The sequence below is a fragment of the Dermacentor albipictus genome, chromosome 10, assembly GCF_038994185.2.
Source record: "Dermacentor albipictus isolate Rhodes 1998 colony chromosome 10, USDA_Dalb.pri_finalv2, whole genome shotgun sequence".
Classification (NCBI taxonomy): Eukaryota; Metazoa; Arthropoda; class Arachnida; order Ixodida; family Ixodidae; genus Dermacentor; species Dermacentor albipictus.
Genome location: NC_091830.1, coordinates 64748858 through 64776349, shown reverse-complemented (window position 1 = coordinate 64776349; position 27492 = coordinate 64748858). Strand labels below are relative to the sequence as shown.

The 27492-nt window shown below is 46.6% G+C and overlaps 1 protein-coding gene and 2 non-coding genes across 3 annotated transcripts; 2 read left to right on the top strand and 1 right to left on the bottom strand.

Moving 5' to 3' along the window:
• Nucleotides 1-2750: 2750 nt before the first annotated feature.
• Nucleotides 2751-27316, bottom strand: LOC135904174 (ras-related and estrogen-regulated growth inhibitor-like). The gene is made up of 5 exons (XM_065434788.2): nt 27091-27316; nt 11252-11308; nt 9609-9682; nt 4461-4628; nt 2751-3168 (listed from the first exon to the last, which is right to left on the bottom strand). The coding sequence occupies exons 1-5, from the start codon at nt 27176-27178 to the stop codon at nt 2923-2925; spliced, it is 633 nt and encodes a 210-aa protein (XP_065290860.1). The 5' UTR covers nt 27179-27316; the 3' UTR covers nt 2751-2922.
• On the top strand, nt 13539-13622 carry TRNAL-CAG (transfer RNA leucine (anticodon CAG)). The gene has a single exon. It is a non-coding gene; the product is annotated as a tRNA-Leu (tRNA).
• TRNAL-CAG (transfer RNA leucine (anticodon CAG)) lies at nt 14723-14806 on the top strand. Its single transcript has one exon. It is a non-coding gene; the product is annotated as a tRNA-Leu (tRNA).
• Nucleotides 27317-27492: the final 176 nt, after the last annotated feature.

The following is a 27492-nucleotide window of genomic DNA, read 5'->3' as shown; positions in this document are numbered from 1 at the left end:
ACAGAGATTTATATAGTACCAGTGGCACCCACGACGATCGTGGAAGAGAAAATAGCCTAGAGGAATTCGAAATCCCGCAGGTAACGCCAGAAGAAGTAAAGAAAGCCTTAGGAGGTATGCAAAGGGGGAAGGCAGCTGGGGAGGATCAGGTAACAGCAGATTTGTTGAAGGATGGTGGTCAGATTATTCTAGAGAAACTGGCCACCCTGTATACGCAATGCCTCATAACCTCGAGCGTACTGGAATCTTGGAAGAACGCTAACATAATCCTAATCCATAAGAAAGGGGACGCCAAAGACTTGAAAAATTATAGACCGATCAGCTTACTGTCCGTCGCCTACAAAGTATTTACTAAGGTAATCGCAAATAGAATCAGGAACACCTTAGACTTCTGTCAACCAAAGGACCAGGCAGGATTCCGTAAAGGCTACTCAACAATAGACCATATTCACACTATCAATAAGGTGATAGAAAAATGTGCAGAATATAACCAACCCTTATATATAGCTTTCATTGATTACGAGAAAGCGTTTGATTCAGTCGAAACCTCAGCAGTCATGGAGGCATTACGGAATCAGGGTGTAGATGAGCCATATGTAAAAATACTGGAAGATATCTATAGCGGCTCGACAGCCACCGTAGTCCTCCACAAAGAAAGCAACAAAATCCCAATAAAGAAAGGCGTCAGAGAGGGAGATACGATCTCCAATGCTATTCACCGCATGTTTACAGGAGGTATTCAGAGACCTGGAGTGGGAAGAATGGGGGATAAAAGTTGATGGAGAATACCTTAGCAACTTGCGATTCGCTGATGATATTGCCTTGCTTAGTAACTCAGGAGACCAATTGCAATGCATGCTCACTGACCTGGAGAGGCAAAGCAGAAGGGTGGGTTTGAAAATTAATCTGCAGAAAACTAAAGTAATGTTTAACAGTCTCGGAAGAGAACAGCAGTTTACGATAGGTAGCGAGGCACTGGAAGTGGTAAGGGAATACATCTACTTAGGGCAGGTAGTGACCACGGATCCGGATCATTAGACTGAAATAACCAGAAGAATAAGAATGGGCTGGGGTGCGTTTGGCAGGCATTCTCAAATAATGAACAGCAGGTTGCCACTATCCCTCAAAAGGAAAGTGTATAACAGCTATGTGTTACCAGTACTCACATATGGGGCAGAAACCTGGAGGCTTACGAAAAGGGTTCTGCTGAAATTGAGGACGACGCAACGAGCTATGGAAAGAAGAATGATCGGTGTAACGTTAAGGGATAAGAAAAGAGCAGGTTGGGTGAGGCAACAAACGCGGGTAAATGACATCTTAGTTGAAATAAAGAAAAATAAATGGACATGGGCCGGACATGTAATGAGGAGGGGAGATAACCGATGGTCATTAAGGGTTACGGACTGGATTCCAAGGGAAGGGAAGCGTAGCAGGGGGCGGCAGAAAGTTAGGTGGGCGGATGACATTAAGACGTTTGCGGGGACAACATGGCCACAATTAGTACATGACCGGGGTAGTTGGAGAAGTATGGGAGAGGCCTTTGCCCTGCAGTGGGCGTAACTAGGCTGATGATGATGATGCACTACTAGATATACAAAACACCCTGTGATATACAGGGTGTTTTTCTTTTTGTTTATCTGCACCAAATTTTTTTAAAGATTGCTTATGGCAGGTAGCAAAATTCTAACCCTTGATCTAAATTACTCGATGAGGGGGTCATGACTTCTACGAGAAAGCAAAATGTTCATTTGACTAATTAACGTAATTACGCTAATTAACTTTTTCCTCGGTTAGTTAATTTACGCCACATATTTCAATCTACAAATTATAACCGCTAAGTTCGCACGGCGTACGCACTTTGAACGAATTCTCTGGACAGCCCCAGTTCCGAGATATTAATTTTCAATGTGTCCGACAAAATGCATTGACGTTCCAGTTACGTTTTTTTTTTTCAGAAACCGCTGTTTTATGCATTGGAGCACGAAAGTAGCTCGCCAACACCAACGCATTTCGACGGAGACTTCGAAAATTATTATCTCGGAGCTGGTCCAGAGAATTAGTTCCCAAGTAGATACGCCGTGCGAAATCTGCGGTTATAACTCGTAGATTGAAATACGCGGCGTAAAGTACGAATAGCAATTTTCTTTTCCAGACCGGTTCCAATAGGATTATAAGAGCGCCAGAAAGGAATCAAGTCAAATCTTCTCACTTAAATACATTTCTTTTCCGACAGTTTTCCAATAATCAGCGCCAGTTCTCGCCACAACTTTCTACATCCATCTTCGCGTCCTAATATATTCACAGCGTTGGAAAACTTCTGTCATTACACTGCGCGCTACAATCTGTTGATTATTAGAAGCACGAAGGCATTACGAGAAAACAACTTTACTCCTCTACTCAGTACTAATTACTCAGTTCCCATTATGGCGGGTTGTCAGGAAAATTCTGACTGTCTGAGCAACGTAGCGGGCTCCACTACAAAACTTCTCGTGTTTTATATCTGTTATACAGCCACCGGGATAAAATTTGCCGAATTTTTCGTCCATTTGCTTACGCTTGATCGAGCACAGTTGGTGGTTTGTAATATTCGAGAACTACTCGAAAAATACTCTCTTTCTTTTCAGATGACTATTCGATTCGAAGATGGAATCGAATTTAGCAGTATTTGATTAGCTATTCGAAGGTTTCGAACGTTCGGACACCCTTACACTACTTAGCGTCACTCGAATGAGAACTTCGAAACTGTGGCATTCTGCTGTCAATTTATTTATCAATTCCTCTACGGAGGTAAGGTGCACCAAGACGTATCGCTCGAACTTTTTTTGGGTGACTCTAGGGAGAGGAATGGAGTTTCTTCAAGCGACATCACTCGGTGCGTGCCATGGTTCGAGGGCCCGCCCGGACCCAGCTCGGGTCGGGAGGTCACTTGGTGAGCTGCCTCGCTCTGTAAAGTCTCTTGGAACCGTCGGCGGCCGGCGGGGGCGACACCGGCTCCGGCGCCATGTTTGGGAACAGCTGCCGCCGCGCCTTGAGCGTCCTGGCCCGCCGGGCCAGCTCGAGGAATGGCCGGGCCACGTCTTCGTAGTCTCCCGTCGCCGCCGTTTCGTACAGGGCGCAGTGCCACCGCTCGGCGAGCTCCGCCAACTCGTGCGAACTGACGGCCCGCGCCTGCGGTGTTCAAAGCGTGCGTCACTGTTTTAATGAAAGAGAAAGATGCTGCGCAGCGGGATTTCGTGTGATCAGATGGCGTTTATGTGGGAACATGCGGGTTTTCGTATAGAGAGAGAGACTTGAAAAGAACCTCTAAGTGAAACCTTATAAACTAGACTTTCAAACCTTTGTTTTTGTGAATTTCGAAACAACACGATAAAAAGAGTCGATGGCGGGGGTAAGAGGTAGGGGTGGTCTTCCACATTCCGTTCACTCGTGGCATAGCGTACGTGTGGCCAAACTGGCCGATTTTGGAACTTGTGGCTTCGCTAGCAGTGGCGTAAAGGGAAGGGGAGGTAGTCAAAATTAACCCAAGTGGTCGAAATTAATCCAGAATCTCCCCCTCCTCCCTACGCCGTGCTTCATAATCATATCGCGATTTTGGCGCGTAACGGCCCAGTACCGTTTCTCCTTTTCACCAAGTTATCTGGCCTTGTGTTTCAGAGCGTATTTTCATGTCAGTTGGGAACAGTTGATTATCGTAATCTTGTTTTTTTGTTTTTTGCGAAGCTGAATTCTGCGTCATTTGCATGTGTGCGCCGAATGCTCTAAAATAGCGTGGTTTTCTTGCAGCGAAGCTGCCTATGTGCACCCTGTGCGGTCTTTGTGGGACTTCACTAAAGAAGGAGCCACGTGAACTGGCGGGTGAGGAAAAGAAGAGCTCAAGATTGACCCCTTTCCCACTGTGAGAATGCTATCTTATAGCGAATCTATGCTATCTCTAGCGAAGTCGAGCACGATCTGAGGAGTAGAAAACATGGAGTGATGTCGAGTGAAAGACAGTGAAGACGCCCGTTTGTGTGTGTGTGCGTGCGTGCGTGCGTGCGTGTGCGTGTGTGTGCGTGCGTGTGTGTGTGTGTGTGTGTGTGTGTGTGTGTGTGTGTGTGTGTGTGTGTGTGTGTGTGTGTGTGTGTGTGTGTGCGTGTGTGTGTGTGCACCTTCTCCCTTCCCCCAGCGTAGGGTAGCCAACCAGACTATTGACTGGTTAACATTCCTGCCTTCCTATATTCCTCTCTCTCTCTCTTTCTCTCTTGGGAAGTTACCGCAAGAAACCACGAGACTTGTAGGAAGGGACAGCACAAGCGGTACAGACAACTGATCAGTTGTCAGTACCGCTTGCGTCGTCCCTTTCGTCGAGTCTCGCGGTTTTCTCGCGGCAACTTCCCAAAGTTGAAACCTCCCTGTATACGTCCTTCGCCTCTCTGTGCCAACTAGCGCGGTACGAGGCGAGTCCTCGCGAGACTGCGTACCTGCACGAGGTCCCTCTTGGTGGCCGCCAGGGCCAGGGGTTTCCCCGGCGCGCTGTCCTGCAACCAGGCGTACATGAGCTCGGCCGTGCGCACGGACTCGGGGCTCGTCAGTGACACCACCAGCAGGAAGCCGTCGCCCCAGTCCACCTCGCTAGACTCGAGCCTGGACTAGAGGAACGCGAGCCCGGCGTTGTTGCAAGCCCCGAAGAGAGAGAGAGAGATAACAAGGATAGGAAAGGCACGGAGGTCAACCAGAAGAGCATCCGGTTTGCTGCCCTACACTGGGGGTGGGGGAAAGGGGAATAGCCCGTCACTGGCTCGAAAAACGATTTGTGCACTAGTGCAATACTTGACGTACACCGTCTTAAGAGACCGTTTATAGTGTCCCTGGGCATAGTGTCCTCCGAGAAAAAAATTCTTAAAAACACAAGAGGATATGCGCCTTTCTGCAGACCCCCAGCATGTGACGCTTCGCAGGAGCAAAATGCGAGTTGCGGTATACGAGGACGCACGTACGAGTGTACACAAACTGCGGGAATACGAACGGTAAATATGCGTCGATTAGGTTATATTTTCTGAGTAGTGTTGCTTTTCTTTTTTTTCGCAAATAAGAAAGAAACTTAACCTGGCCACTGTTGCGCACTTCTGAGGAAGACGAAAGACTCAAACGCACTATATATCGAAATCCGTGGCTCGCAATGACGTCACCGACGCCACGATTTGAGCGCGAGATTTAAAAGGCGTATTTAGAAGTCATTGAAAAAGGAAGTTCGCCTTTATTTTTCTTATTTTTTATCCCTTCTTTTCGAAGCTTTATGTAGCAGGAATGTAAATACAAAAAGTAATCGACTAAGACTGCATCAATATTCCAGTTCGGCATCTCTCTAGGAGGAAATTATAGCAGTCCACCTAGAGGAATAACCAGGGGGCTGAATTCACGAAGCTCTTCGTTGGCAAAGTGCTCTCTGCTACTGGCTGGCCTCCTCCTCTAATAACATATCCATCACCAAGGTTGGCAAAAATTTTCGCTTAGAAACAATTATAGCCTAATAACTTTTTTTGCTTTTAATACAGGCCCAGATTCGCCAACTATGATCTCACAAGACGATCAAAAAAGATGAAACAGGGAAGACGCCCAGCTTCATGCTTATTTGGTAGCCTATTCATTTCGTGTATTTGGTTTGCTCGTCTGTACATGTGGCAATTCCTCATTTACCTAAGCGTTAGCTCGCTCAATTTTCTCCAGCTTTCCTAATTTATGTCTGCTCGCCTGCTGGTGTTCCTTGGTGCACCCTTTCCAACCTAATGACAGGCCCGATTATTCAAAAATGATTATTCGACAGCCAGCAATTTTCTATTAATATGTATTTCAAGGAAAGGTTGGCGCCTTTAATGGCACCGGCTACTCTTATTTACAGGGCAAGCAAAACTAAAAGCATGAAAACACTGGACTTGAATATCACAAACAATTAGGAAGCTGCGCAAAAGAATCAAGAAACTCACAAAAAAAAGTAAGAAAGCACTGAGGGACACACAGTTGCATAAACACAAGAGAGTTTCAAAACACGTATATAAGTTGACATTTCTGGCAAATGAAGCAACTTGCGAATCTATACGTCTACGTAAAAATAAACAAACAATTACACGTAACGAAATCTGACATGTGCAACAAATATAAAGACCTGAGCTACCCACAAACGATCTGATAATTTTTGCATTTTTCACGAAGATTTTAAAGATTTACTGAGGTTCCCGCTCTTGCTAGACTCTCAGTGTCTGCAACTTGTGTGGCAAAACAAGTTCTTAGGTATTTTCACATGCAGACGGCTAACATGGGCTTCCCAAATAAAAGCATTAGAGAAGATAGTCATCTCCCTAATCAACATTCTTCATCGATTTGCTGTAGTGAGATGGGGTAGTTCAGCCTCTTCCTTATTTCGCATTCACTCGGCGATCATTAGACAAAGAATAGCATACTCTGCTCCTGTGATACATGGCATATCCTATAGTCTAGAGGAAACAATTCAAAGATTTCTAGCCAGAAGCCTCCGCATACGTCTTGGCGTTCCGCGAGGACCTGCCAGTGCTTTGGTAGTTGCTGAGTCCCGCCAACAAACTTTTCATGCACCAAGATTTACGAAAACTTGTCACTTTTTTCATTTGGCAACACAACACGTTAATCACCCACTGTGTCAATACCTTCAGGATAGAACCACTTCCCACACGCATGAAGATATACGGCGGTGCAAAGACTTACTGCCTACTTACGAATACTGACCTGCTTGCGCAACTCACCCCCCAAGCGACTAGCAATTTCAGATATAGTCACTTCAATTGCTGGAGCAGGTCGCAAATGTGAGATGCCCATAGTTGGGATAAAGCAATTAATTTTATCACATCTTTACACTGAGTACGTAGATCGCATTCACGCGTATACCGATGGATCATGCTGGAAACAAAGCACTATATCTGCGTTTTATATACCTGCATACCTAGAGGAAATAGCTTATAAGCTTTGTCAATTTACAACGTCCACAACGGCAGACCTTTACGCAATACTATCTCCTTTACGTTACATAAGTCAGCAGTCAGAACCACTTCGCTGGGTAATTCTGAGTGACTCCCAAGCCTAATTGCTGTGCTCAAACGAAATCAGCTTTAAAAAGAAGCAAACAGCACCTTGACATACGAAATACAGAAGACATACGCCATAGCAAACGATTTACAACACGACATAACTTTCCAGTGGATTCCAAGTCACTGTGAAATTATAAGAAATGTAACAGCTGATCACATGGCTCGTGTAGCACATCAAAAGAATGAATTATCACTACTTCCTCTAGCAGTGAATGATGCACAATGTCTATTCAACAAACTATGCGGCGGATTGTCCAAGGAAACTTGGTTCATAAATGCTGCGCAGAAGTCTCGGTTATATAATATGGATCCTGGAATATAATTCAATATTCCGTTCAAGATTGGTCGATCTGTTGAAGCAACAGTTCATAGGCTTCGGTTAGGCAGTGCCTACACTGAAAGTTTTTCGTATGGGATAAGAAGAACTAACGTATACATGCTCATGTGAAGAGGTTGAAGAATACATTACCACCTTATTCTACACTGTAAAATTCATGGGGCTTCCCACAAGAACCTTCCGGAAAAGCTACATGGCTTCCATAGCCGAACGCTATCCTTAGGAAAAATTTTAGGTCCATGGCCAACAGAAAAACTTCAAAACATCGCTGCGCGCGCGATGTTTTGAATTTTTGGAGGAATCAAAAATATCACTAAAATACTCATTCATGCAAAAGTTATTGCTCGAATTGTTATTATTAACAGGCACCCTTTATTACATGTTCCTTTTGTCTTCGTGCTCATGTAGCATTTGTATTTCTTGTATTCAGAGTGCAGCATTCAAGTGCCCAACATATTCTGTGTGAACATCTTGGTTTCGGGAACATTTATGCTGAGTAAACTCATATGTTGCATGTGAATTCTTCGGTTTTGTGAGTATTTATGCTATGTGAACTCTTCAATTGGCGCGAACATTTATTGATATTGCTGTACTGCATGAGACGTAGTACGTGAATATTCGCCCATGTGTTTATTAGTTCAGTTCTGCGCTTTTTGACAACATTCCGGCGATAACTATCACGTAAGAGAAGGGGAGTAGCCGTTGCCACACGTAGGCACCAACCTCTCCTGAAATACATTTAATAAAGAAAAAAAAAGATTTTAAAAGACACAAGTGCTCTTTTCTGTAGTTCCATTGTTGGCCATGGACCAAGTATTTTTTTAGAGTGAACGGCTGACGGTGTGGAAACACGTAAAACTTTACAGCCGATTTAGCATTGCTTGCCACCAATAATGACAATGCATCGTTCGAACACCTGGCACACGGCTGACGCCGTCTCAGCAAAGCACCGGCGTGCGGAAGAACCAAACGTTACATGCGTACCCGCTAAAAAAAATTAAATTATGGGGTTTTACGTGCCAAAACCACTTTCTGATTATGAGGCACGCCGTAGTGGAGGACTCCGGAAATTTCGACCACCTGGGGTTCTTTAACGTGCACCTAAAGCTAAGTACACGGGTGTTTTCGCATTTCGCCCCCATCGAAATGCGGCCGCCGTGGCAGGGATTCGATCCCGCGACCTCGTGCTCAGCAGCCTAACACCATAGCCACTGAGCAACCGCGGCGGGTAATGCGTACCCGCTGACCCTTTCGTTTCCTGAACTCAATGTTGCTGCGGTGAGAAGTTATGCAGTCCCCAATTGCCCAATAGATCGTGTCCAAATCACACCCCAACTAACCCGAACGACGGCATCTCGGGAGTAACGGAAGCGAACCCAAGAGTTGTCCTTCTTTTTTTTTTTCTGCAAGCACCCGAAGTTATGGCCACCATGCTTCGCACGCCATCTAGACGTCCAGCGATTCCCGCGGAATCTTGAGAACACCCACTGATCCTCTCCTCCTATCCTGTTAATAACGGAAAGATTTGAAGACCTCCTGTGCCATCTGAACAACTTCCGTGCACTGAAGCTTGCCCTCGAGGTCAAGAAGGGAAAGAAGGCAAGGAGCGGAAAGGTAGGGAGGTCAACCGGGCGAGCCTCCAGTTTGCTACCCCCCACTGGAAGAGTGAGTAGGACTCGCACAGCAGGACTATAAACGCTCACCGAGGCCGGTGCAGCAGACATGCCTAGGCTACATTTGTTGTTGCTTGTTTCTTTATTTTTTCGCTTACTTGCCCATTTGCTTCGCATACCACTGAACACCGCAGACAGCACGTGCATCGCAATCAGAATACTGGCAAAAGGAAAGAACAGCGCGCGTTCCACCAACGATCGAGGCACCGCGTTTACATCAACGCCATGGCATGGCGCACAAGATGAGCCCGACAACAACCCATCGGCGCTTGTCAGTGCCAAATGCAGCCGCTGCTTACGCAAGGCGGCCGTGTCCTAATACTTAAAATGCCGGGCTTGAAACACAGCACTATAATCACCGGTTCGCTCTCGCGTGCGTGCATACATTTCTTGCTTCGAGCCGTGGCCGATACAAACGCGTAACGAACGAACGCGATCGACGTGTTTCCTCTCTATTAAATGCTGTTCGCAAATGAAATGTCACGTGCCCGCGATACTCGCCTTTCCCGCAGTGTCCATGAGGTTCAAACTGAGGGCCTCGCCATCGTCTTCGATCGTGAACGGGTACACGCTGACTGCCCGACGAGAGGTTCCCAGAAGGCGGCCCCACCGAGAAAAACAAAAGACAAAAAAATATGCACGCAAGTTCAGCGTTATTCTATAGAAGATTCAAGAAAGTGAACACCGAGGAAACTCGCTTCCTAATGTCGACCTGTTGTGTATTCATTACAGGTACACGGTATATTTACGGCGACTGCCTCCTATAATTAGAGGCAAGGTATGCGAGACGGAACACCAATTCTTGCTGACCACGTTTGGTAGCAGTGACGGACGTCAGAATCTGCGCGACTGTCGCCCCATAAGTCATTTAATAAACTATATTTCTCCGATTCCCCTCTCTTTCCTTTTAAAAAAGAAAATTTCAACTGCCGCGCTCAGTTTGTACCAAACTGCCCAACTATACAGGAAGCCAGGAAGTGCTCAAGGCGTGCGCACATTTTTAGTGATCGTGAAAATAGCATCACGTTATCGGTATCGCTTCTCAATATTGCGAATTACCAATATAAACCCTCAACCTTTCACTCTCTTCTTTAGCGTTCTGCCTTTTCTTCTTTTTTCTTTCTTTTACAAAGGCTTCCTTGCGCAATATGCAATAAAGGCGAATGCAGCATGAATGTGCTGTCTGAGGGAGCTTGTGGACAAATCTCTCATAAGTGGAACTAGTTAGTCCTCAATTTCGGGTAAGTGAACATGCCTTGAACACTGACTGCCTCGAATTAATCTGATTCATATAATTAGCAAAAAAAGTTATCCTAAATTCCGTGATGCCCGCAACAGCTAGCGATGCAATGGAATATTTTTTGTTTATTTATTTCATTTCTCAGGAGATGCAACTTTTTTAAGTGTCTTCGCGCCAAACGCATTTAAGACTACGCGAGCCATAAGCACCTTCTGGTTTTTCTTATACACAAAAAGGAAGTCGTCGATATCAGTTCTGTGCACCAGTTTGTATTACAGTGCCTAGTTCATGCTTGCAGGTCGCTTAAAACAGGCTGTAGAAAAAAAAAATTATGTGCAAAGACCTAGCGCATTACAATGTATAGATGAGTGATAAGAGTTCACGTCGATTAAATAATAAATAGCGATTCTTCAAATTCATTAGCGATTAGACCGCGCCAGACCGTGGCACTAGCTGTTTTTGTCTTGCTGACCTTGCCTAATCTTTCTTTCTTTCTTTCTTTTTATTTTTACGCACATAATCACGCACCACGCTCCTTTTTCGCCGTGTCTGTTTTCTCTCTCTCTCTCTCTTTTTTTTTTTTGTCTGCTTACAAGTACCTCCAGCATGTGCGTGATAGTCGCAGTACGCACTATCTGCCGGCTGGCGGTAGGTTCCCTATTATCTTTACACGTTTGCAATGCGGTAGGCAAATCAGTTCTGCGGATTCCCGCAAAGTGGAGGGAAGAAGCGTCATAACATTGTGCCACATTCGCGTGGATGACAATTTTCTTTTTCTTTTCGTCCCAGGGTACACAGCACGTTAAAGAAAAAAGCAAGTGGCGGTAGGGAGGCGGGGGTGGGGGGTTGCTGCAATACAGCTCGAACCCCTTAGTGAAAACACTGGGCACGCACTCCCGCTCACCGAGGCTGGGGTCGTACTCGTGGATGAAGCGTCGTGTCAGGAGCCGGACGATGAGTGCTGCAGAGATAAGGACAGCGAGAGCCACGAGATTAGGCACGCGCAAAGTGCTACATCCTGTCAACGAATCAGACCACTATATATAGCGAAAGGCATGCGGTTGGTGTCAGTCATGTCGGTCTTTCATTTGTTTGTTTGTTTGTGTGTTTGTTTGTTTGTTTGAAATAAAAGAGACAGATTCGCTTTGTTTTGTGACTGCAAGGACAAGTTAACGGGTACAGGTTAACGGTTACAGGTTAATGGGTACAGGTTCATGTGTACATGTTAATGGGTACAGGTTAATGGGTACAGGAACTATAAAACTTGGTCTTAAACTATAATTTGGTCTTGGAACTATAAAGTTCCAAGACCAAATTAAGCGAAAAATGGTGGTACACTATGGAAATTCTCTGTGCGATGTATGGCTGCATCAAGCGCAGCCTTTGTAAAAAAAATATTATTCAACTGTTAGAGTGTGTGATACGGCTGCTATCAGCTATTCTCCCCAGTGTCCCGACATAGCTGTACTTTACAACAGGTTTACATTTTGTGGAAAGCGGACGGGGGCCATGATAACTGGAATGTGCGGCAAAATTTTTGCGTTTCTGGTGCAGTTAGAAACGTTGCAAATTATTACTGATAGAAAATTACTGACAGGAAAAAATATAAAATTTATTTCGCTGTTTTCAGGCGTCATAACATGTTCCAACTGGATTTTTAGCGATGTCCTCGGTGAACTAAACAAGACATTTTGTTTATAATTGGCGAAAATCAAGGGCACATCATGAGAAATATGTAGGTAAACTTCAAAGGCAGGGGACTAATCATGACATTCACAGTAAATTACGCATGCAAGCGACCCGGAGTTTTATGAATGTGTTTTGCGAGCAGAGAATTTTATCCCGCTGCCCTGGGCTAACTGTGAACTCAGCCGATACAAAATCTAGCGGAAATTGAGATTGTGGGGAAGGTCCAGTGATGAAGGTAGGACCCAATGGTGAATGCTACGGCGAAGTAACATGTGCGCTCGTGAATTACTAGTCTCCCGACCCCCGTCAACCCTGAACCCCATCAAGGACATAATAAAGTTTTATCTATGGACTGGTGCTGAAGGATTTTATTTTCCCGGCTCTGGATATATCCCTGTTAAAAATAAGTATAACTGACAGACGCATTTCCAAGCTGTTAATTTCCCTTATTGTAATAGTAATTGTAATTACTATAGAGATAGAGAGGTAAGATCTATCGCGGTTCCCCCCCCCCCATTCGAGAAATAGTTGGTGCGCCACTGGCTAGACGGTTACAGCGCAGTCAGCAGTAATTTCACATTTATTGCCCTCCTATAATAAAAAAAAACCTGGTACTACTACTCTTACAGATGTCTTTCTTTTTCTGTATGTGAGGAGGAAAAACAGAAATATACCGGACAATTGCGGCAAAAAGACGAGGATACAGCGACTGCAAGTGGACTGGTGCTGAAGGATTCTATTTTCCCGGCGCTTCAGGTTCCCAAATAATGTGATGGGCATTTTCAACGCAATCTTCTCATGGTTCTTCTTTTTATATAAAGGGCCCTACGTAGGACAGCCGCCCGCATATATATATATATATATATATATATATATATATATATATATATATATATATATATATATATATGGGGGGGGAGGGTTCCTCAAAGTTTAGCACGCAGGATTCGGTGTAACTAGGCAGGAAAGAGACGACGAAACTTTTGGGAGACCAATTTGCTTAACGTCTGCAGCTGGTGGATGAGCCTTCGTCAGAGTACAGTGCACACTTTCCTCTCTCTCTCTCTCTTTCTATATATATATATATATATATAGCGCACTGAAAAAATGCAGCAGTAGCGCGTTCAGCCGATTCCGATAATCGCGGCGTCGGTGGTTCACGAACAAAGCGCGTGGCGCCGCCACCGTCTGTGAGAGCTGCGATTAACAAAAAAAAAAACTAAGCGTACGTTTCTCGGGCATAGCGTGCCATTATACTGAAAACAATTTCTGAAGCAGCTGCGGGACACGTGCGCATGAGCACGTGGTCGTAACTGCGAGCAAACAAAAAGGGGGTCCGTAAGGAAACGTGCATGTCACCAGGATGGATTATACATGTGTGATTCATCGAGCCTTTCCTGAAACGTTTCATGAAATGGAACAGCACCAAACAGCTGCGTTAGGAAATGGCGTCTGTTGATACGTGTGTTGACACCCTGCTGATTTCAAGTGATGCGTGTCCCGTCAGGATGGCCGAGCGGTCCAAGGCGCTGCGTTCAGGTCGCAGTCCGGTCTTCCGGGCGTGGGTTCGAATCCCACTTCTGACACAGTTTCTTGTAGGGCGTTTTTCTTTTTTTTTTTCGTTACCTTCTCACACGGCCACAGTGAAGCGATCACGTTTAACCCTCTATCCCATGGGTCCAGTGTTGCCATTTTAGCGATTTCGTCGCTAGATTTAGCGACATTTTGTGTTTGTGCGACCAGCCGCACAAACTTGCTTTTGCCAGTAAAGAAAGGGGGCCTTGGGTTGGCACATTTATTTGCGCGACAAGTTGTGTCGCGCTTTATGTACCTTCGCGATCAGAATGATGTGTTCCTTCGCACAGTCATGAAAGTGCTTTTATGTCGTCACCTTCCAGGATTTGTTGTATGCTCGTGTGAAGCAATGCATGGGGCCGTTAAAGGTTACCTGCGAGAAGTCGTGCTTGCGTACAGAATGTTGCATGTGCGGTTTTCTGTGCAGTATCTCGCCAATATTACCAGGAAAAAACTGTATAAGGACCTTATTGACACTATGCTCCCAGTACCGGTTTACCGTATGTCAAACCATGGAGGCCCAGGAGATGTCCTCAAAAGGGTTAAAAGAATGCTAGTACACCCTTCGGTAAAAACATTTTTCTTTAAACTACACACTAACACATTATCAGTTAAAACATGGATGTATAACAGGGGTATCTTGTCCCGTGGTCCATTACCTGCTTCTTGTGCAAGAAACCTGAAACGATAGAGCATGCGTTTCTAGATTGCTGGGACCCCATATTTTTCTGGGACGTGCTACAAAGAACTTCAAAGAAAGAGTTACCTTTAGATCCACATGGAATAAGATGCTTACCGGTAGAAACGGAGGCTTTTCCGTATGACGCTATAATGCTCCTGAGCCTCCACAGTTTGTGGAAGCTAGAACGCAGTTCAACAATGCTGATGTCTATTCGCGACCTACACGTGACCACTTCATTGAATCTGTAGTACGGTTCAGGGATGTCCATCGGGCACTCCTTGAACAACCAACAGGGATTGACATGCTAGATAAGCTTGCAGCATTGAAAAAATTTTAATATGTCGTGCCAGCAAAATCCTTTTTTTTGTTTGCTTTTTTTTTGTATTGTTTGTGTATGTGAAAGCCGGCAATAAAGACAAAAAAAAAACTGTCAGGATGGCCGAGCGGTCCAAGGCGCTGCGTTCAGGTCGCAGTCCGGTCTTCCGGGCGTGGGTTTGAATCCCACTTCTGACATAGTTTTTTGTAGGGCGTTTTCTTTTTTTCCGTTACCTTCACACAGGGCCACAGTGAAGCGATCCCGTTTAACTCTCTATCACGTGGGTCCAGTGTTGCCATTTTAGCGACTTCGTCGCTAGATTTAGCGACATTTTTGTATGTTTAGCGACTTTTTTTTGTATTTAGTGACTAGCGCCTATTTTTTTGCGAGATGACCGCATATAGGGACATTTTTTGGCTACTTCGATGTGAAGAAAACACTTTCTAGAACGCACTTCAAAAATAAAGAGCCACAAGTACGCAGCTGAAGTTAGCTTTACGGCCCGTGGGCTCTCTGAGCACCATGATTAAACGGTTAATTGCCTCTACTCACGAAGGTCGTACGACGTCGTCCATAATTTTCATTTGGTATAGTTTCACTTTTCTATTCGGAGTTATCAGTAATAGTCAGAGTATAGCTTTCGTGTGCGTGAACACGTGGCGGGTAGATGCCGAAAGCGAAATATGGCGAGAAATTCAAAGATCATGCAGTAGTTCAAGGGAACACTTTTATGCAACTGCCTCCACTGCAAGACGACGAAGGAGCGAACCAAATTAGCACAACGTACCAGGGCGAATCAGAAAGTCTTTGGCCCTATTTTTTATTAGCCAATATAAGTTACGTAGCGGTAATTAAAAGAAAATACCTACTGTTCTACGTAACTTGCACTATTTTTCACATAGTCCCCACACGGGTTCAAACATTTTGTCCCATCGCAGCACTAAATTTGAGATGCTACCTGCCGTAGAATTCGTTCCGCTGACTGTGGACCCACCGTCGGACTGCTGTCTTGGTTTCATCACTGCACGTGAATCGCTGTCCTGCCAGAAACTTCCTCTGTGGACCGAAATCGTGGAAATCACTGGGTGTGAGGTTTGGACTGGGTGGTCCATGACTCTTCCAGCGAAATGACCGGAGTTCGCCGGCTGTTCTGATTGCCACATATGTGGCCTCGCACTGTCGTGGAGGGAGGATAACCGCGTTGTCTGCATGGAGAATCCCTCGGCGTTTTCCCGTGATGGCGGCCAGCAGACGTGACAGTGTGTAACAGTAACAGTCGGCATTGATGGTTGCACCTTGTGGCATGGAATCCAGCAGGAGCGGTTCACGGCATTCCCACGAGACCGTTAACATCACTTTCCCAACAGACGGCAATGAACGGAATTGTTTTCTCACGGACGCACCCGGATGTTTCTACAGCGCGCTTTGCTGCTTCCATTCCGGCGTGAGATGCAGTGCGCGCGTTTCATCGCCAGTAGCAGTGAGGTCCAGGAAACTTTCACAACTCCTGAAAACTTTCTTTGCTCGGTTATTCGCGACTCTGCTGCGGTCGCGTCAGTGTCTGGGGACGACGGCGTGGGCTAGCTGTGTCAGGACTATATGGAACACCCTCAATCCCTGTTTCTAACGAGGCGTTTCATATAACGCCACCAGGGGATGGCAAACAGGATATGTTCCCGCCCCACCACCTAAAAAATTTTGAGTCAGTATATGCGGCCTGCCCAGTCCCACGCCTTCCCCTTTCGCCATACCCGTCCCCTGTGAAGTGCGTGCGCCTCCTCCCCCCCCTCCCCCCCCCCGAATGCACAGAACGCACGAAAGCACAGAATCGTTTAACGTAGTAGTTCTGCGGATACCCGCAAGGTGGAGAGAAGTAGTGAATAAAGAGAGAAGAATCGTTTACAGAGGATATCTCTCTTTTCCGAATATGTACAGTGAGCGCCACTGCGCGCGGTCGCCGCGATGGAGTCTCCCGAACCGGCTTCTTGCATGAAAGAAAGGCAAACGCTGAGAGTAAACTATGTGAAATGTGTTCTTATAATGTGCTGTCTGTATAACCGAATTGAGCATAACATAATCCTCAACGCAGCGACTCCACGGGCCCGCAGCGACCGACTGCGCGCGTGCATGCATGTCCAAATATCTTTTTTTTTATTTTGCTTTCACTGTGAGCGCGTTTTCGCACCGTGCCGTGATCTTTAGGCCGCATAATTTGAGCATTTGACAGTACACAAGCAACCATTGTTGCGTGGACGCTATCAGCTGTTCAAAAATAATTTCGTGCTGTGCTGTCGCGACGATTCAATCTTTTTTTTTTCTTCTAAACTCTTATATGCTTCAATATCATTTTTTTTCATGTTGCATGCACTGTATGTTTATTGGTATTCTCAGCATGCGATTTCCCGCTGCTTCTTTTTCGCAATCCAGTACATTAATTCATGACACAAACATGACCATGTACCATGCCTTTCTTTAATGTACTTCTATACCGCTCCCTTTCCGTTCCAGTGAACTTGCCAGTGTCTAGCATCGACAAGTTCATAGACCAAATAAAGCGTCGATCGTGATACTAGCCGGGCAGCGGACACGGGCGAGCGTCTCACTGCGCGCTTTCTCCTACTCACCGAACATCGCCAGTCCCGACGCCGCATCAAAAATCTTTCTCGCGTCAATGCTTGCTGCATGCCCGAGTTGTAGCCGATGGTGTTTGCTGGTCGTAAGTTTCGTGTGCCAAGCTTCACGCAGCTTTTTCTCCTGCGGCTACGTGTGAATATGACAGGCTTCGATGGCTACGTCCGCCGCTGCGGCACCGAGCAGTAGCTTGCCATGCTGCACGCCTACAAAATCAGCCACTACCTTTTAGCGTGCTTTCAAATGCTGTCAAGCAGATGCCCCAAGGCGGGTAAACCTCGCCACTTAATCGGAACCGCAGCGCAGGTGGAACTTTAAACTTTCGTTTTCAGTTCGCTTCAGCGCATCCGAAGCAGCCGACGCGGCCGCTGTGTCCACGTGATCCCTCATGCCACGTCACGCCGATGGCGGCGCCATATTTTCCAGCGGTGTAGCGCGCCCCCCATACCGTCGGCTGTAGATGACGACGTGACGCGATATTTGTTCTGCCTTTGTCTTCCCCGTACACATTTGTTTGAAGTCAGCACCAGTGTAAGGTGTCGTCCTGTCTTCTTGATTCCGCTCTCGTCGTTTGGGTCTTGGCTGTCTGCGAAGCCATAGCCCGCAGCATTCCGTCGATCAATGTGCCAGATGTGTGACACCGTGCGAATGCCTCCTCCACGGTGCAGCTAAACATAAAGGACAGTGCGGCACCACGGCTATTTCGATCACACGTCCCCCGCAGTTTCAAAACCCGAGGCGACGGCTGCGGGCCGTCAAATATCCGCACCCTGGACCCGTAAAATCACACACGCACGCACGCACGCACGCACGCACGCACACACACACACACACACACACACACACACACACACACACACACACACACACACACACAACGCGCTGCGACAGCCCAGTCTCCTCAGCAGCCGTGCTCGTCAGCTTTCCAGAGGGCGCACGTTTTCCTGGTTTGTTTTGCGCACGCGTACAGCTTTCCGTGCCTCGTTGTATACAGGCCCGCATGCCATCACCAGGGGGCAGCACCGACAATGGAGGGCCATTGAAGAGACGAAGACCCGCGGAACCAAGAAATGAACAGGGAGAGCCAGAAAGCAGCGTTGGGGCCCCACCAAAGATAGTGCACTCGGCATTTATATAAGTAAACGCCTGTCAACTCTTCGCGTTCCTCGCCACGCTGAGTCCCCCGTGTTTGCTTGCTCTAAGCGCGGCATAATATACTGTGACTTCGCGCGCCCGGACTTCGACGATCGTAAATCGCGTACGCGCATATATAGCCCCATCCCTCCCCTCCCATCGTGTATTTAGGAAGTAGGCGCAGATCGTGGTCTATATCGGTAAAAGAGGCGAGTGACGAAAGATGGCGTGAGAGGTCGTGGGCGGTCTGGCGGACTGTTTGGGACAAAACAGCACGAATTACCGGTGGTGTCGGACGGATTGACGTTGTCGATAGACTGACTGCCTCGGAACGGTACACGAAAGTCGCGACGCTTTCTTTTTTCGATTAGCCACGACTGGCAGCGTATACACTCCAGATAAACGGCAACTGAACATCGTGGATGCAATTTTGTACATTGCCAAATTCCGCCACACTGTCACATTCCGCCATCTTGAAGTCTCTGATTGGCTCACAGGGTTCCTACCGCCTCTCTGGTTAGTTCAAAAGGCCAACATGGCGGAATTTGACAGTGCGTGACGTAGCATCCCTTTCATCAAGCAGAGAAATAGCTGGCAAAGTCTGTCATGAGTTGCGTTGTTGTTGTTGTTGTCGTTGTTTTAAAGATGATGGCGATGATGTTGGTGCTGATGTTCGAAATCCAGAACGTCTAGTTAAAGAGTGCGCGTAAACGTTATTCTGGCGTGACGGTTGGTGGCAGAAAATGCCACTTATGTGCATCATTCTCCCTTTTCGGCTCCCTTCCTTCCCTAATCCCCATCTTAAATGGAGCGCCGCTAGCGACCCCCAAAGGTTACAAATCTCCGAACGCGCGTGCAAGAAAAAAAATGCAGGTTTTAGTTTGTGTTCTACATTTATCAGTACTAGTTTTGAAACTGTATTCCGTGCGGTAAATTATTATTCAGGAATATTTTTGGCGTTGCTAAGACTCTAGTTCTTGGCTCTGTTAAGAATGGCGAGCCGCTAAGCAAGATTGCCACCTTGCCACCCGATTACGACAAGGGGTGCAAGACGCGCATCCCGCACCCTTTCCGTCACTGCAGCTAGGAGGCGTTCGAAGAAGCGGCCTTTGTGCCGAAAACCCGCTTCCTTCCTCCAGCCCCATCGACATTGTGACGGGACGAGTTCGGTGTGTGAACAATGGTTTCGGAGTTCCCCAACGTGGACCTGATTTGACACGCATGGACAAGCTGCCGTGGGGAAGCCGTATTTTGGGGCTTCTCACGCTTCGGCATGACGCAAAACAACGAGCGACCCTCGATCGGCGTCGATACTTTCCGGAACGGCACCCCTTCAACGCCGTCGTTTGGGCTTCGGAATGTGTGTGCCTTTGTGTCTGTAAACTGATCTGCAGAGCAGCGGCGAGGTGGTGATGAGTAAACGAACAGTCTCCGCCCCGTATGGCCGGCGGACCAAGTGTATAAAAACTGTGGTTGTGCGCATGCTGGACACACTTCTCTTGAGCAGTCATGTTAGACTGAGTCACTTCTCTCATGCAGTCATGTTGGACTGATACTCTTTTTCTCAAGCAGTCATGTTAGACTGAGTTAATTTCTGTAAATAAACCCCTTTTCCTCGTTCTCGATGAGAAGCAGTTCTTCACTTCATCAACGATCTCAGCGTAAATAAGTTGGACGACGGCATGGGCCAGCTACCTTCGAATTCATGCCGTACTCCAATCTTGGCAAAGGACCACGGACGATGGGATTGAGCCCCCAATCCTGACAGCTCGGAGCCAGGCGTCATTTAAAGGGGTCGCTCGTTTACGCCACTGGAGCGCCAAAAGTGGTAGCTGGTCTCTGCTATAGCGGGCTGTCACATTAGCTCAGCTAAGTGGAACCACGTGGTCGTCCGCCTCTATTGTCGATGGTTGCTCACTGGTGAAGGAGTGTGGTCCGGAGGTAGAAAATATAGAAACGGTTTTATTTTAATTTTTTTACAAAGAGCATTAGAGTCCCCATATTTACAGGAATATACTAGGGCTATCACAGTAGCACGTAATATCTGAGCAGTCTACACGACTGAACTGAAGTACACAGTTAGATGGTGATCAAGACACCTAACATGTTGGCAGAGCACACTCAAAACACCCAACATGTCCGCGTAAAATGCCACATCTCTTCCCTAGATTCCCGTACTAGGGAAAACATAGACAGGGGTGTTTAAATCGTAATTTAATTTTGAGACTGAAGCGAATACAAAAGTAAATATTGCCAGAAGCGAGCCGAATTAAAACTGAATACTTTTGAAATAATTTTCGAGTAATGAACAGTCGTTCTCACAATTAATATAAAGCGAAGTTCACATCCTAGTATTCATAACGTTACCAAGTTTCCTTCATTACATCGCGCGTTATGAAGCGTTGTTTACTAAAATCACAAATAGAGCATTAGGAACCAGTAAGCAGTTTATTCGCACACACAGGGCTCCTCAAAGAGTGCGAATGATAGCTGTACAGCTGGCGAAGTCTGGCTGCTTGAGCGGTATGTAGCTTCAAGCAGCCAAGCTTTCCTTGCACAAGGGCGTGCGCCCAAAAAGTGGGCGTGCACCGTTCTGCGCCATCGTAACGTAGCCTCCAAAATCGGGAGTCAAACCAGCGACATCCGGCTAAGCTGCATCTTTTCCCGGCGACGGCCGCGCCACCTGTAGCGTCGAAAGCGCAACTCTGGTACTGATCAAACGTCAGTCGACGGCGTAGTGGCGCACCTGTTGTTATGACCGCGTGTGATTTGAAACTTCTGAACCCCGTGCGCCACCGCCCTGCGGGTAACGTTCTCATACCGCTGTTTTACGATGGCAAATGTGCAAGGCATCTAAAACAGCCCAGGAAAAAATAGCGTGGGGACGGCGGTACTGCTGCGTCAAAGGCTGCCGTGCAGGGCTGCCTGCTCTCCGACTCCAGATTTCCTGGCCGACCATGGTTTTGTGCTCGCGCTTCATTCCTGGAGGATCGCACTAGAAAGCATTGTAGTCAGTAGACTGAAGTTTTTGGTCAAGAAAGAGTCTTGCCGAGCAGCCGGCTTACATATTTTTGCAAATTCTCCATATCTTTTAGAGCTATTTATTTTGCTGTATACGAGGCGTACTGCGCGGTGGCTGCAGGTGTTCTGGCTTGGTTGAGTCGGTCAGCATTTCACGCTGTGTGGTTCTGCTTGGGTTCAGGTTGCCGGATACGGTCACCCGAGTCTTGGCGGCCGGAGCGGCCCAAGCTTGGTCGTGCCGGTGCCTCGGCAGTTGTAAACAAAGTAATGCGGTTGCTTGTCTAATAGCAGTCTAATAAATATTTTCTGCAAGTTGTTTACAAGAGCCCTTTAGTAATTTTAAAAGATATGGCGCCTATCATCCCTGGCCGATGAGGCTTTGCAAGCGTGTCAAAACAGCACCATGGAAGGACACGTTTTGTCGACGGCATGGGTCTATACGGTAACTCAAATTGTTGGATAAGAACACCTACGGTTTCATTTGTAGCAATTGCAACGAACGGGTGGATGTCTGATTTTCCCTCGTTTAATTACTTATCTCCACCTTGCGGGTTTCCGCAGAACTATTACGTCAAACTCTTGCCTTTGCTTCGTGTTGTCGACATATTCGACTTCGCCCTGCCATCTGCTAGCCGCCTGGTTAGCTCAGATGGTAGAGCGGCTGCCCCGGAAAGGCGGTGGTCCCGGGTTCGAGTACCGGACCAGGACGAATTTTTCTTCAACTTTGAGGCTTTTCTTTCGAGGAACCCGTTTAGGTTTCCTTTGTAGCACGAACGGGTGAATGTCTCATTTTCCCTTCTTTACCTGCCCCTAACGCTTAATAAGCTCAGCCATGCCTGCACACTCAATTGAGCTGCTTGATCGAAGCGTAATAAGACAGTTGAGTGTACTCAGGCTACAGATACGCTGCAGTTGTGTTTGCCTTGGTGGAAGTGACACTTCTCATGATTCAGTTCTCATGAGATGACTAATAAAAACATCGGGCCCCTCGGTTAACCCCCTTTCTTCTTGCTTACTTCGCCAGCACAGTCACACCGGCGACTTCTTTCACGCTGTGAACGTGCCCGGCAGCGTAGAACTTTTCCCCTTTGCGACGAATGGCAGGGCGTATCCGACCGTCTAATTTTAAGATTGGTCTGAAACCTTACAGCAAAACTTGCACCATTTGTTCGTTTCAAAACAAGCATGAACAAGCGATCACATTGGCAGATCCGCGTGGGCAGCGTGAGTAGCGCGGTCCGTCAGTGTCAGTTTTGACGGAAGGTGCCGCAAGAGGCGCTGACGATCGCTGCTCGGTCGCGCCGCCTGGGCAGTGTCAGGAGCGTTAGGCCACATACGTGGACTTAGCATAAGTAGATTCTAACGCCTTTGTAACGAAGTGCTTGGAGCCTCCGAAAATACTCGTTATACACGTCACTTCGTTGTAAAGGTCCCGCACAGTCGCACCACTCACAGTAGAATCGGGACATAATTATTCGTTCTTTATACAGGTCAGTTCGCTGTAGAAGCGTTCCACTGCACATATAGGTTGCATGCGTGAAGTCACGTCTGCCGGTTCGTTCGTGTGACGGCCATGTTGATCGATAGGTGGCAGTGGTAGGGTGAAGTGACCGTCCCAGCCTTTCGCTCGGAATGCAGCCAAACCTGAGTCATCAGTATTTTGCATGCCTGGTATCAGTCGCAGCTGATCGGATCGACGCGTTCACGCTACGCGAGGAACAAAATGCGGCACTGGTAGATTGACCCGTACACGTTCAATACCGCAAGTGGACGCGACTGCCTATGTCAGCGTCTTCCACGACATAACTCACAGTGACATCGTCAGCCATCTTGCGTTCTCAGCGAACTTCGATCGTTACCCTCGAACGAATGACTGCCTCTACAAATCACTGGAATCTCATAACCACCTTGCGAGCGGATGGGTCAAAAGCCTGTCGACGAAACGGTTCCAGGAAGATAAAGTGCTTCTACCTGTAGACCGGTACGCTGAAGTCTTTCTCGAATTCTAAACCTAATGAGTGCATTCTGGGCAACGTCAGATCAGCAACTGCTTCATCGTCGATCAGCGGAGCAGAATCCTGCGTAGATGCACAGCTCTCTCCGCATTCTCTACGAGCGCCTCTGTCGAGGCCGGCCGTCCGCTTCTTCGCTCAATTCTCGGCGCTCATTCCGCAAAGAACTTTCGGGATTGGCGCTGTAGCACACCCGAAGGGTTGTAACCTACCCTGTAATGAGTGTCCTCGAAAAGCTTCGACTGTCTTCCTGCAAATATGTCAAAAGTGTATACCTCGCATTGTGTTTAAATGAAGCCCATCTATAATTTGCGCCCATCAATGACAAGTCGCCAATCTCCGTCTCACATGTCGTTTGCAGCTCTGCCGAAAGAACGAGGCGCACATAGGCAATATCCTTGCGCAGCGGAATGTAGTTCCTAACGCAACTGTGCGATTATTGGTGGGACTACTGAGTTTTGTTTTCGCTTAGCGCACGACACGTTACAGCGATATACGTGACAGGTCAGGACCTTTATGCATGTACGTCATGTTCCGCGAACTCAGCAGCCGCTGAGCAGACGACGCGGCTAGGACGAACACATCTCGAGTAGCATGCGGCCTCCCTATTGGCTAATGTGGAAACTTCAACTTGGAGATGAAAAGTATCGTAGATTCTTTCGGATTAACGCAATATTTTATTGATCCAACTCGTGGTACCAATACATTGGACCTATTTTTCTGCAACTTGCCAAATTTTGTGAATTTTGTTAAGGTTATTCCGGGAATAAGTGACCACAGGGCTGTCGTCACAAGTGTTAAAACCAAAGTAGCAGGTAAAAGAAAAGAAGAAGAGACCAGAACAGTGTACCTATATGACAGAGGTGACTATGCCAGCATATCAAGGAAGCTTCTTGATCATTTGCCGCTTTTTGAATGCCTCTCAGATGATTGTGACATTCAAGAATTGTGGAATAAGTTCAAACAAAAACTCAAGGAGCTTACCGATACCTGCATTCCCAGTATCAAATGCAGTAAACTTAAAAAGCGTAACAAGGCATTGATGACTAGGCGTATCTTAAATATAGTTAAGAATAGAAGGTGTATATACTTATAACACCAAAGAACTAATAACAATTGTCATTTTGAGAGTTTGCGTGCTATAACCCATGAATACAAACAAAACATACGAATTGCTAAGGGATGCTACCTTGAAAAACTCGGCAGGGAAATAAAAACGAATGCCATGCATTCTGGCAATATATGAAAGGCTACGGAGCAGATCCAGCGGGAATCACCGAAATTGTCTTTAATAATGAAGTTTTTAGATGACATTGAGAAAGCTACTTGTCTAAATAATTACTGGAATGCATCGTGTAACCGCGCAAACAACAAAGGACAAAGAAGGAAACACACATGACAGGTGTTTGGTGGACACACGGCGTGGTGGACACACGGAACAGGACAGGTGGACACACAGGACATGCGTCCTGTGTGTTTCCTTCTTTGTCCTTTGTTGTTTGCGCGGTTACACGATGCATTCCAATATCGACCACCAACTAGCTCGCCTATCCCTCGTAACTAATTAATTACCTTCGTTCGGTATATTTGCCAAAACACAGCTCTAGTCCTTCACCATGCACAAGTTCCGTTCCGACTGTGAAAACTGTAGAGCTAAATGTGAATGGTATCAAAGCATTACTAAACAAAATTAACGATAACAAGGCAAATGGACCGGACGGCATTTCTCCTCGAATTCTAAAGCAACATTAAAGATTTCAGTTTATCTCTATGTACTCTGCACCAAGTCTTTATCTTCGGGTGCCCTCCCGGATGACTGGAAAATTGCAGTGACAGTTGTTGCATTTGAGAGAAAAAGTTAAATTGTGGTAATTGTTGGAAGCGGAATTTCGAGTTAGGGCCAGAATGCTTTTAAAAAGATTTCCAAAATCTGCATGTTTGAAAAAAATATAAGCACGAAGTTTACAAATTAATAGCTCTGCATCAAAAACAGATATCGTGGCTCTGTAAACAGCATCCATTAGACCATCGAAAGCGGACAGATTCGATATGTCATCTTATATCTTACATGAATTTCTTATGAGCAAAACGTGAACCAGGTGAATACAGGAGCCAACGTTTGGACAAGTGGATTTGTCAAAACGTGAACAAGGTGACTTGTCAAGTGGACAAGTCACCTTGAAGACAAGTGGACTTGTCTTCTTCAAGGCCTTGAAGAAGACAAATCCACTTGTCCAAACGTTGGGTCCTGCATTCACCTTGTTCACGTTTTGCTCATCGACTTGAATTTCCATCTCCCGCATTCCCCGTCTTTCCTATGAATTTGTCATGTTGCTTACAAGGGTTCTGCAAAAGCTGTATTTCCATGATACTAAATCTTTTGAGATTCATGTGTAACACATCAATTTTGTCCGCTTTAGATTTACTATTAGATGCAATTAACATAATCGTGGTATCATTTTTCATTGCTGAGTAACAGAGTTGTGAACTTGATAGTTTCGCTTTCTGACAAATTTACATTTTTGCCCATTTTTAATTCAAAATTGACCACCTTAATCGAAAATTCAAAACCAACAGTCACTATATTTAAAATTTTTCTTCTAAATGCAACAAACCTCGTCAAGTTCGGCGCAGTGGTTGCGAAGAAAACCGATTTCTCCTTTTACATGTATTTAGATAGGAGCACCCGAGCTAAAGCTTCCTCTTAAGGTTTTCTCTTAAATGCAACCCATTTGATGCAAGTCAGTCTGGAGGTTGCCTCATAAAAGCGTTTCTGCGTTTTATGTCTATTTGAATCGGCAGCATCATAGTTGGCTCAGAGCTAAGTTTTCCTCTTAAATGCGTTAGTTCGGGAAAAAATATAGTAATCTGCAGCATCAGAGTCACGTTAAAGCACTTCGATGATGGTGATGAGTTGGGATCATATATGGTCGATTTATGTACATTGTTAGTAACACGTCTTCAAGATTTATTTTCGCGTTGTCCTCATCCCACCTAGGACCCGCCGTGGTTGCTCAGTGGTTATGGTGTTGGGCTGCTGAGCACGAGGTCGCGGGATCGAATACCGGCCACGGCGGCCCCATTTCGATGGAGGCGAAATGCGAAAACACCCGTGGTACTTATAGATTTAGGTGCACGTTAAAGAACCCCAGGTGGTCAAAATTTCCAAAGTCCTCCACAATGGCGTGCCTCATAATTAGAAATTGGTTTTGGCGCGTAAAACACCATAATTAATTCATTAATCCCAGCTCGCGCCGGCGAGTTTGCACACGTTTGAAATACGAAGTTATTCCACGCATGCAAACGTTACCAGGCGCAAACGCGTTTACCGTCCTCTTTACACCGCAAGTTGGCTATCGAGCGTTCAGTTCTGCTCTGTCTTTGTTAAGCGAGGACAAAAAAATTAAAGGAGTCGTAAGCAATTATCGCGTCTCTGTGAATACGCGTGCCTCGCGCGGTAGACAGGCTCCGCAAGATGGCGACAGTTGCGACATTCCAACGAGTAGGAGGGAGAAAAAAATAAACGGGATTTAATGCGTTCCTACTCCGCGAACACACTGCCAAGCCACCCCACTCGTAGAGTAGGCGGAAGAGAAACGCCTTCCGTACTCTTTGAAACAACAAACAATGCGATCGCGTAAGTGCACGTGCTTAGGTGCGCGCGAGTCGTGCACGAAACTTGCCTGTTTTTCCCGTCCCATCTTTGCCGATGACCACGAGATTAATCGGTTCCAGCGGCGCTAGCAGTGTCGTGGCCGCGTCCTCTTCCATGACCCGCACCGCTCCGCGCACCCCTGCGAGGGCCCGGACAGCCCTCTCTAAGTTTAGAAGAGCGCCCAGTTATTTGGGATCAGCTGATCACAAAACTCCCGCCAAATGACTTCTGCGCCTTGCGCCATCTCGTAGAAGCTCGAGGAAGACGCCTCGCCGCTGCGCGTCCCGCTTATTGCTCATATTCCGCGAGTATGCCAAAAGAAGAAGAAAACAATAGCAGCGGCTTCAGTTGAAAATATCAAAGCAATTCTTTAAGGCCAGCTGTGCCATATTTGATAAAAGAAAAGCGCGTGTTAAAGCACGACTTTGTG

Coding starts and splice junctions, on each gene's coding strand:
- LOC135904174 (XM_065434788.2), bottom strand. CDS start 27,178: ATGGAAGAGGACGCGGCCACGACACTGCTAGCGCCGCTGGAACCGATT. Junction 4,629..9,608: donor TCATGGACACTGCGGGAAAG/GCGAGTATCGCG, acceptor GCGTTCCTCTAG/TCCAGGCTCGAGTCTAGCGA. Junction 3,169..4,460: donor CCAAGAGGGACCTCGTGCAG/GTACGCAGTCTC, acceptor TGAACACCGCAG/GCGCGGGCCGTCAGTTCGCA.